General features: G+C 52.5%; 1 protein-coding gene across 1 annotated transcript; it reads left to right on the plus strand.

Moving 5' to 3' along the window:
- Positions 1 to 6,067: 6,067 nt before the first annotated feature.
- On the plus strand, positions 6,068 to 11,151 carry CCDC177 (coiled-coil domain containing 177). Its single transcript, XM_066276970.1, has 2 exons — positions 6,068 to 6,352; positions 7,236 to 11,151. The coding sequence occupies exon 2, from the start codon at positions 7,264 to 7,266 to the stop codon at positions 9,361 to 9,363; it is 2,100 nt and encodes a 699-aa protein (XP_066133067.1). The 5' UTR covers positions 6,068 to 6,352; positions 7,236 to 7,263; the 3' UTR covers positions 9,364 to 11,151.
- The last annotated feature ends 245 nt before the right edge of the window (positions 11,152 to 11,396 follow it).

The raw sequence follows: 11,396 nt of genomic DNA on the forward strand, positions 1-11,396 counted from the left end.
GGCCCTTATAGAAGTGAGAGAAACTCCTGTTAGGTTAATTGTAAGAGTCCCTCTGGATTGCCTTGCTGATACACCTCCACGGCTTAGTGCAGGCTGGGGTCCCGTGTCCCACAGGACAGTTCTCAAACATGAGCATCACCTGCAAAACAAGCCTAAGTGAAGATTCCTCAGAGTGGCTTAATGGTTCAGGGTATTCGACAAGGCCAGTTTCATGGTGCACATGCTGGGAAAGTAGCACTTCTTAGACTCCATTCCACCTCACTGGTGCACTCAGCAGGAGGCGCCTACTATGTACCAGGCCCTGCACAGTTGTGAGCAGAAACAGACATGGATGGTCCTCCTGCAGCTTACGAGTCCCTGCCACGTACACCAAGTTGGTGGTCTTTGGGTGATTTTTCTTCCTTTTTTTTTTTTTTTTTTTGTAGTTTTTAACTTCAATCAAGTCTGAAATAAAATCCTTTATTTTTAAACAATTACTTTTACCTGCTGGTTTGTGTCTCAAATTTCTCCTGAAGGCTTTAGTCTCAAGAATTAGGAATGGTATCTGACCTGTGGTGGCGCAGTGGATACAGCGTTGACCTAGAATGCTGAGGTTGCCTGTTTGAAACCCTGGGCTTGCCCAGTCAAGGAACATACAAGAAGCAACTATGAGTTGATGCTTCCTGCTCATATCCCCTGCCTATCTCTCTCTCTCCTCTCTCTCTAAAATCAATAAGTAAAGTCATTTTAATAAATAAAAAGAATTGGGGATGGTTGCAGTTTATGCTGTGTATTATTCTGAGTCTAACCAGGAGACAGAAACCATATAGTAATTTAAGCACAAGGAGCTTAATATTAAGAGGCTTTAAACTGTAAACCAAAAGTAAATATAAAGAGAACTCTCAAGGGTTCCCTAAGGCTGAGAGAGAGAAATTGAGGAAAGACAACCGGGAAGAGAAGCACCTTCTAAAAGGTCCAGGTTCGGACGTCAGTGGAGAAGGTATGACTGTAGCCCTTAGGGGCAGCGCGGAATTTTGTCTGGGGCATAGCTGCTTCATAATTGCCAGGCAAGCAGGAAATAACCTTCAAGCATGGAATGAGGCTGGTAAGAGGGAGTCAAGGCACAAGGCTTAGAGCTGCTGGGTGTCTGGGTGTCTGCCTCAGGAAGGCTCAGTCGGGAAGGTGCTTACCAGGCCTGGACCTGTGCTGCAAGGTCCCCAAGAGACAGCTCCAGGCACCCAGCTGGAACAGGAAGCCATAGGATGTCCCCACACTCTTGTACCACTCATCATGCAGCAGGAGCACACAGGAACCAGAAAGAGAAGCACCTTTTTTCTGCAACATCCCTCCAGCACCCTCTACTGGCTAACTTCAGCATCGTGCGAAAATGCATCCAGTCCAGTATCCCAGAGTATGTAGTGAAGACTGAATTTGGAGGAGCAAGGCAATAAGCTGATAACTGCCACAAACTGTTATCAATCATTAAAACAGGTATTGGTAATATTTTCCTGTAAAAAGCCTTATAATAGCCTGACCAGGCGGTGGCACAGTAGATAGAGCGTCGGACTGGGATGCAGAGGACCCAGGTTCGAGACCCTGAGGTCGCCAGCTTGAGCGCCGGCTCATCTGGTTTGAGCAAAAAGCCCACCAGCTTGAACCCAAGGTCGCTGGCTCCAGCAAAGGGTTACTTGGTCTGCTGAAGGCCCATGGTCAAGGCACATATGAGAAAGCAATCAATGAACAACTAAGGTGTTGCAACGCGCAATGAAAAACTAATGATTGGCCTGACCTGTGGTGGTGCAGTGGATAACGCGTCAACCTGGAAATGCTGAGGTCGCCGGTTCGAAACCCTGGGCTTTCCTGGTCAAGGCACATATAGGAGTTGATGCTTCCAGCTCCTCCCCCCTTCTCTCTCTCTGTCTCTCTCTCTCCCTCTCTCTCTCCTCTCTAAAAATGAATAAAGAGAAAAAAAAAAGAAAAACTAATGATTGATGCTTCTCATCTCTCTTCGTTCCTGTCTGTCTGTCCTTGTCTATCCCTCTCTCTGACTCTCTCTCTGTCTCTGTAAAAAATAAATAAATAAATAAATAAATAAATAAAATAATAAAAAAAAACTTTATAATAAATGTTTTAAGCTTTAGGAGTCCTACAATCTTTGCCAAACCCATTCAATTTTGCCATTGTTTCATGAAAAGCAAGCAGTGTAGACAATATGTAAACAAATAAGCATGGCTGTATTCCAATAAAAATTGATTTACAATACAGCCAATGGATGCAGCCCACAGACCAGTTTACCAGCTCCTGATTTAGAACTTTGGAGCGAATAATCTCTATTTGGTGAATAGAATTGTACTAAAGAGAATAAACACACATATACAGAGTTGAGACGGGTGATAGGGACTGATTAGAAGGAATTTAAGTAATAATGTCTACACTGTATAAGGTTTTCTGTCCAAAATAAGTGAGTGCTATAGACTGAATGTGACATCCCCCTGCCAAATTCGTATGTTGTAACCCTAACCCCCAATGTAATGGTATTTGGACGTGGGACCTTTGGGAGGTGATTAGATCATGAGGATGGAGCCCTCATAATGCATTAGTGTCCTTATAAAACAAGATAAATGAGCACTTGCTCTCTCTCTCTGGTTTCCTCCATGTAGGAATACAACCAGAAAGTGCACCCTCACCAGACATCAGATCCGCCAGCCCCTTGATCTTGGATTTCCCAGTCCCCAGAACTATGAAAAAGAAATTGTTGTTTAAGCCACTCAGTGCATGATAATTTGTTACAGCAGCCCACACTAACAGTGGGCTATTACTGTACATTCAAGGATCTAACAGGGTACTTAATAAATTATTATCTCAAGGGGTATATCTCTGTCTATACCAGGGGTCGGGAACCTTTTTGGCTGAGAGAGCCATGAACACCACATATTTTAAAATGTAATTCCATGAGAGCCATACAACGACCCATGTGCATTAGGCATTATCCAATAAAAATTTGGTGTTGTCCCGGAGGACAGCTGTGATTGGCTCGAGCCACCTGCAACCATGAACATGAGCGGTAGGAAATGAATGGATTATAATACATGAGAATGTTTTATATTTTTAATGTTATTATTATTTTTATTTTTTAAGTATTTTTTTTAAATTTTTTATTTTATTCATTTTTAAAGAGGAGAGAGAGACAGAGAAGGAGAGAGAGGAGAGAGAGACAGAGACAGAGAAGGGGGAGGAGCCAGAAGCATCAACTCCCATACATGCCTTGACCAGGCAAGACCAGGGTTTCAAACCGGCGACCTCAGCATTTCCAGGTCGACACTCGATCCACTGCACCACCACAGGTCAGGCCATTTATTATTTTTATTAAAGATTTGTCTGCGAGCCAGATGCAGCCATCAAAAGAGCCACATCTGGCTCACGAGCCACAGGTTCCCAACCCCTAGTCTATTCTATGCATTTCTCTTTTGAGGCAGTTGAGGCTCTGAGGGGCTAAGAAACCTGCCTCAAATCACACAGCCTGGCTGAACTGGCATTTAAATGATTAGTGTCTAACTCCCAAGCCTCCCTCTGGGGAAAAGGTCAAACAGGTTTGCTAGTAGCCCCCTTGAAAGGATAAGGGTTTACTAACTTAAGGTCGTTCAGCTGCAACACATACCGACTGTATGTGCAGTATGTATCTGAGCCCACCCCTTCATTACTCCATGAGACTTGAGGAGCAAGGTCAACCAACAAAAACATTAACCTCATGTTGCCAGCTGTACCTCAAGTAACAAAGTTCTTTGTTTCTGATCCAAATGTCCCCTATCTTCTGCCAGCATCTATGACCCTGCTCGCATGGAAGTAGTGTAAAACCTCAAACCCTTCACAGTCTTGAACAGTCTCATCCAAATGTCAAGAATCAGTAACTCTCACTTTCTCAGCTTCCATTGCACCTCAACCTCCTGTGCTTTGGCATCAGCCCCCAGTACAATACTGCAGCTGTTTTTCTGATGTTACCAAAGACGCTCATCACCAGTTTCAGTGGGTACTTGATTCCAGGCAAAAATCTTCTGACCTCTGCAGCCTAACACTGGGACATACCCTCTTTCTGAAGTGCTCTGCTATTAGTCTCCACAAGCCCCTGCTTTCCTGTCTGTCCTTATTGGTCCCTTTAACGGATTCCTTGTCCCTTAGCAATCTCATCAATGCCCTCGTCCCTATTGCTCCACCTGCCCTCCCTGGGTAATATCACTCACACTGTTGGTTTTAAAAATCTCAAACATGGTGACGATGCCCTAAACTTTAGTTCCAGTCCAGACCTCTGAGACAGCTTACCCAGCCACCTGCTGAGCAGCAACACCTCCAAGTCAGGTGTCCAAAAGGAGCCCATCCTTCCCTGGCCCTCCACACCAACCTCCAAATCCTCCCGCTTGAATCCACACTCTCTGCAAGTACACCCACCACCTCATTGCTCCTGGAAGTCATCCCTGACCCCTCACTGCTCCTCACACCCCAAACCAAGCTATCTCTGAGCACTGCTTTACTCTCTACTTAGGAATCTCTGCCCCCACCTCTCACCAGGCTGCTCCTACTGTTGTTCCCCTTCAGGTCCCAATCATTCCTGCTTCGGGTGACTGCAGTGTCCAGCTAAATGGGCTTCCTGCCTCCTTCTGGCCCTCTGAAAGCCTTCAGTCCACTGTTGCTAGAGTTGTGTTCCTAAAATATAAATCAAATCATGTCATTTCCCTGCTTTGAGCCATTCACTTGCTCCTCACTGCCTGACAATGTCAAGGTTATTAACAATGTAGTTCACCATGCTCGCTCATGTTATCTCTCAGCCACGCTCCTGCTCCTGCCCCTCCCTCAAGTACTCCTCCCACCTGTCTCCTATGGCCACCATCACTCAAAATGGGGCAGGGGCCCTGGCCGGTTGGCTCAGCGGTAGAGCGTCGGCCTGGCGTGCGGGGGACCCAGGTTCGATTCCCGGCCAGGGCACATAGGAGAAGCGCCCATTTGCTTCTCCACCCCTCCCCCTCCTTCCTCTCTGTCTCTCTCTTCCCCTCCCGCAACCAAGGCTCCATTGGAGCAAAGATGGCCCGGGCGCTGGGGATGGCTCCTTGGCCTCTGCCCCAGGCGCTAGAGTGGCTCTGGTCACGGCAGAGCATCGCCCCCTGGTGGGCAGAGCGTCGCCCCTGGTGGGCGTGCCGGGTGGATCCCGGTCGGGCGCATGCGGGAGTCTGTCTGACTGTCTCTCCCCGTTTCCAGCTTCAGAAAAATACAAAAAAAAAAAAAAAATGGGGGGAGGTAAGGAGGAAGTGCCTCAAATAATACTCACTAAATGGCACTAACTGGTTTTAGTTTTGTTATCTTGGACCAGGAAGTCCTAAAATGTCTCATCAAACACTAGTCCACACATCGTATGCTTGCCTCAAACCTATCTGAATGTTTTAGTTTTACTTTCTTTCTTTCTCTTGAGAGAGAGAGAGAGAGAGAGAGAGAGAGAGATGAGAAGCATCAACTTGTAGTCGTGGCACTTTAGTTGTTTACTAGTTATTTAATTAGTGAGATAATAATTTATTAACTGGAGCCCCCCCCACCCGTCAAGGCACTTATGAGAAGTAATTACCCCTTGCTCAAGCCAGCAACCTTGGGCTCAAGCCAGTGACCCGCTCTCAGGATGGTGAGCCTGCGCTCAAGCCGGCGACCTCGGGGTTTCGAACGTGAGACCTCAGCGTCCTAGGTCGACGCTCTATCCACGGTGCCACCATAGGTCAGGCTGACTGTTTTTACTTTTTCTTTAAAAATAACATCATAGTTTGGATCAGGAACCATATTTCCATCCCATTATTCACTGTCAAGTTTGTTTCTCAAGGATACCCTCGAGGAAAAAAGTTTATTCCTTAACTTTACCCAGTTAAAACATCAAAAGAAATATGTAATATACAAATCTATTTTTTATATGTATATATATATACTGTATTAAATTTTTCTTCTTCACCTTCTAAGCAAATGAATACCCCTCAGTGTCCACCAGGAGGCGCCGGGGGGTATGGAAAGACCTGCGGTACTTCTTGGCTGGAGAGGCGGCAGTGGGTGCAGCAGCGATAGAACCGCTTCCTTTTTAAAAAATCAGTGAGAGGAAAGGAAGCCGAGCCGCGTTATTTTAAGGAAACCTTGTTGCACTCCCCCTCCCGCTTGTAGGTAGCGTGTGGGGTGTGTGCGGGCCCCATGGAGAGACGCTGGAGGTGGCTGCGGTGGCAGCTGGAGCTTCTATCTCGGCTGCAGCGGGCAGTAACCCGATCCCGCCGGCGCGGGGACTGAAGAGGAGCTAGGGAAAGCCGCGAGCTGCTAACAAAAGCCCTCCGCGCGGGGCCTGAGCCCGGGACCTGCGGTAAGTGAATCGGCCTGGGGACCTGGAGCAGCCGGACTAGATGAGTCCCAGGGATTCACCTGGGGTACGGTTTGGAGGGAGAACTCGAGGGGCATCTGGGGGCAGGTGTCCGAGCCTAGACTGGGGTGGATGCTGCCGTTAGCATATCAGACTTGGAGAAGGTCGAGTGTAACTGGGAGGACCTAGGCGCCTTCTCCATCCCCGGCAAAAAAAAAAGGGAGGGGGTTCGCGGAAGAGGAAGGCCAGGCACAGCTCCTACCAAGCTCTCTACCCAAGAAGCAGGAGAAAGATCGATCACCCCTCCGGGAGAGGCCTTTTAGGTTTGAGGCATTTCTATCAGCCCTCCCATCACCCCTGGGCCCCATGCCTGGTCTCTTTTGGCAAGGAGAAATCAACCGTAACTTCTTTCCTAGGCGAATGGGGTCCTCGCAGCAATGCACTGTGGGGGATGAAAAGGCCTGTTCCCTTTTTGTTCCTGCAAAGCTGCATCCCCGGTTGCCCGCCTAAGCTACAAACAAATAGGCTAATCCTCCCGGGAACCCTCCAGCGCCTCCCTAGTCCGCACCTCGATTTTTTCATCTTAACTTGCCCCAAGGAGGTGCATCTAACGGGCCAGACGCCCTAGGGAGCTTGGTCACGGCCTCTGCCGTGCACTCCGGGGCTCAAGGAGATTGAGGCTGCTCTCTCTGCACCAGTACCGACCCCCCTCCCCCACCTGCCTGCCTAGGTTTTCAGAGAATCTGAATTATGATTTAATTTACGTCCCATCGAGCCTCTAAGCCTAATCCCAAAGCGGATTAATTTGGGACAGGGTGGAACTGAATGGGGAGGAGGGAACTGTCCTTATATGTATTCCGCGATGTCCCTCCCTTGTCATCCGCAGAGACTCCACAAAAGGACACGTTTCAGCCATGGTGGACCCCGTACCTGAAGAGGAGAAGGCGGAAGCCGAGCCTGCAGGCTCAGGAGGAAACGGAGCCGCCGCGTCCGTGCCCACCCCTGACGCCCAGGGCGCCCAGCAGCCCGCGGCTCCTTCGGCTTCGGCCTCCGCAGCGGTGCCCCGCAAAGCGGACGTTCCATGTGCGACAGAAGGCGAGCGGCGGGAGCAGTCCCCGCTGCTGCACCTCGATCTCTTCAACTTCGACTGTCCAGAAGCCGAGGGCAGCCGCTACGTGCTGACCAGCCCTCGCTCGCTCGAGGCCTGCGCCCGCTGCGCCGTCAAACCAGTGGAGCTGCTGCCGCGGGCCCTGGCCGACCTGGTGCGCGAGGCCCCGGGCCGCTCCATGCGGGTGGCCACCGGCCTGTACGAGGCCTACGAGGAGGAGCGGCGCGCCAAGCTGCAGCAGTGCCGGGCCGAGCGCGAGCGCATCGTGCGGGAGGAGAAGCGGCGCCTCTTCACGCCGCTGGGCCACGCGGCCGCTGCGGCCTCGGCCCCCAGCGCCGGCGGCGGCAGCAGCTGCAGCAGCGCCAGCCTCCCGGCGTCGCCCGCGCCGCGCGCGGCCCGCAAGGCATCCTCCAATCCGTCCCCGGCCCGGCCCCAACCTCCACCCGCGGGTTCGCGGGCGGGTAGAAAGAGCCATTCACTAGACTCACTGTCCCGCCGGCGTGAGGGCGCCCTCAGTTCGGAGTCCGGTGCGTCGTCATCATCCTACAGCGGGGAGAGCCTGCGGGAGCTGCGCTGGCCGCCGCGGGCCTCCGCTAGGAACAGCTGCCCCGCGGGGTCGTTGTCCTCTGTTCCCAACCGTCTGGGCCGCCCGTCTGCCCTCGCCCTAGTGCCACTCACGGCCCGCAGCTTCAGCCTCGGCGATCTGAGCCACTCACCGCAGACCGCTCAGCATGTGGAGCGCATCGTGCGTCAAGTGCGCGCCGAGCGGGGCCTGCGCGGGGTTCCCGAGCGCGACCGAAAAATCGCTGCGCTCATGCTGGCGCGGCATCAGGAGGAGCGCCTGTTGTTGGAGCAGCGCGCCGCGGCCCACGGCCAATGGGAGCAGCAGCGCGTGCACGCCGAGCAGCGGCGGGAGCGTGAGGAGCGCGAGAAGCATCGCGCCCTGGAGCGGGGCCGTCGGGCCTGGGCCGCGCAGGTGGAGGAGCGGCGCGGCCGCCGGGGCCGCGAGGAGCGCGAGGCAGCGCGGCGGCGGCAGCGGCAGTGGGAGCTTAGCGAAGAACGGCGGCGGGAACTGACTGAGCGCCAGAGCCTGCTGCGGCGGGAGCGAGTGGAACGCACGGCCCGGGAGGACCGGCTGCGCAAGCTGCAGCAGGAGCAGAACCTGAAGCAGCGGCAGGAAGGCCTGCAGGAAGGGCGCGAACGGGCCGAGCAGGTCCGCAGGGAGCGCGCCCAGCGCGCGGCGTGTATCAAGCAACGGCAGGAGGGCCAGTTGCAGCGGGAGAAGCGGGAGCTGAGCCGGGCCGAACAGGTGCGCCAGCAGGCGCTGCTTCAAGACCGGGCCCGCCTGGAACGCGAGCAGCGCGAGGGCCTCCGGAGCTCCCTGGAGGCCAGCTTGGGTCGCGCTCAGGAGAACTACGAGCACTTGGTGGAGCAGCGCACCCGGGAGCTGCGGGAGCGGGCCCGGAGGGAGGAGCTGCAGGGCCGGCGGGCCAAGGAGGCGGCCGAGCGCAAAGAGCGCGAGCATCAGGCGCACCTGGAGGCGCTGGCCCGGGCAGGGGAGCGGCGGCTGCAACACGCGACGCAAGTGGCGGAGGAGGCGGTGCAACAGAAGGCGCGGCGCGTGGGCCAGAGCCGGTTGGAAAAAGAGCGAGCCCAGCGCGCCAAAAAGGAGAAGGTGGAGAAGGACGAAGACTGCCGCCGGCGGGAGCTGCTCCAAGCCATCGGGCGCAAGCTGGAGCGCAGCGAGCAGCTGTCGCGGGATCGGCGGAGCGCGCTGGAGAGCGCTCGCTCCACAGCCCGGGCTTCCTTCCACGTGCGGGAAAAGGTGCGCGAGGAAACCAATACGCGCTCCTTCGACCGCATGGTGCGGGAGGCCCAGCTACACGCCAGCCTGGACCGCAAATGACCGCCGTCCTGCGAGGGCCACACTGTGGGGCTTCCTTTGGCCACGTTGACCAGACATTGGGAGGCCCCCTTTGGGGCGCACGCAGCACGCGCACCTCTCGAAGCTTCTGACCAGTGAGGCAGTAAGAGGACCAAGACGGCAGGCCTGTCAGTTTTCCGCCTTTGTTTTTAAAAACTAACTTCGTATGGAAATGACACAGCACAATCTTTAACCATACCCACCCGTGGTCGCTCCCGCACCGGCTTTTGCTAAGCGTCCCTGTGTGTCTCTTGAGTTGGAATGGAGCTGGGAGACAGACGCTGGGTCCGGACTGGGGGGAGGGCCCCCTAGGAGAGAGTGCAGGGGTGATTGCTCCATTCTGCAGTAGTCGCCTGGGGCTCTTTCACATATTGGTGTCTGAGACCACTGCCCTTAATGCAGTTGAGGAGGCATCTTTCTGGCTCACCTCCATCTTTTAAAACATGACAAGTTTCACAAAGCTCAGAGGCCTCCCAGAAAAGCACAGCACTTCGAAGGTGTTAGGCCACACCCAAGTGACCTGAAAAGCTAGTGATTTTTGTATGCTTGACCTTTATCCTGCCACTTGAGCAAATTCTGGTCTTAGCCCTGATAGGTTTTTCATAGGTTCCCCTAGGTTTTCTAGTTAGACAATCACCTGCAAATAATGATCAATTTGTGTCTTTTTTTTTTCTCTTTATTCTCCCAAGTGACACACACAAAAATCAGTTGATTTGGTCATGCTGTTTAGCTTTAGTGGAAGCCCTCAGCCCCTGGGGGGAGGCGGGCTCGTTAGGTAGCAGTGTTAAACCTGATGAAGCGTTCTTGCAGGGTAGTTTTAGGGGAGGAAATGTCTGATGCCCACCTCCCAGTGGGGAGCTCACTCCTCACAGAGAGCAGCCATGCCTTAAGAAGCAGAGCTACCTTATGTGCCTGCCCAGGCCAATCCTGCCTAAATCTCCAGCCCTGGAAGCAGTCCCAAGGTGGGGGCCCCAGGGAGTTTGGACTGTAGTTAGTATTATTCCCTCTGTGAAGGAATCATCTCGATGGCTCTGAGGGCAATTGACTGGCAGCCGCAGAGCTAGAATTGCCTCTTTGCTGTTGATAGTTGTGCTCACGGTTGTTGGCAGTGTATCTTCTCCTCCCCTCCTCCCCCTCTACATTCCGTCTCTCCTATGACTGAAAGTATCGAATGGGTCTCTCTGTACCTCGCCTGCATTGGCCAGATCGGGCCATTAGTACTCTTCTCCTGGTACCTCAAGGTCTCCCGGATCCAAAGCACCACCTCAGTAGTATTTGTTTGGTCGTCTTTGTGCCTTTCTTGACCTGAAGTTGGGAGGCAGGAGGGCTGCTGTTGGCTTAGTTTGTTTCTGGAATTATGGAGTCCTAACATTGGAAGGAACAGTGCATCATGGACATATGGTCATTTAGCCTCTGGGGGAAAATATTGGTAAGACCAGGCCACTCCCTGGTCCCAAAAGTCCTGTTCAGTTATCTTTAGGCAACTTAACCCCTGGAATACTTCCCTTCCATGAAGCCAAAATCAGCCCCCAGCAGTACCTACCCACTGACTCTGCCTTCATCAGGGAAAGTGGGAAGTAAAACATTACTTTTACATTAAATCAGGGTCAGGAAATAAGAATTACCAAAAAATAAAAATCAGGGTAGAGAACTACTATGTTAGGCATATTTCATGTATATTCTGCTGGGCAGAATTGTCCCTAAAATGTCTGGTATCACACACACACATACTTCATCAGTACCCCTCCCCCCCAACCGTGTGCCAACAGGTACCAAGAGTATTGTGTAGAAAGAATGGTGCTTAGGTGTTATATTTAGGATGTGATGAAACCAGGAAAGAAGCTGTGCCAAGATTTATTTCTTGAGTGGCTAAATTTTCCCTCAAATTTTCTTCTTGTCAGTAACCAGGATGTCAGTGAGCTATAATAATTGGCATTGTCTGTGAGTCAGAGGCATGTAACTAAAATGTTAATGTGATACTGGTTATTACTTGTGGTTCCTGATTTGCTAGAGGG

Source organism: Saccopteryx bilineata, chromosome 4, assembly GCF_036850765.1.
Source record: "Saccopteryx bilineata isolate mSacBil1 chromosome 4, mSacBil1_pri_phased_curated, whole genome shotgun sequence".
In the NCBI taxonomy this organism is placed as follows: domain Eukaryota; kingdom Metazoa; phylum Chordata; class Mammalia; order Chiroptera; family Emballonuridae; genus Saccopteryx; species Saccopteryx bilineata.

Coding starts and splice junctions, on each gene's coding strand:
- CCDC177 (XM_066276970.1), top strand. CDS start 7,264: ATGGTGGACCCCGTACCTGAAGAGGAGAAGGCGGAAGCCGAGCCTGCA.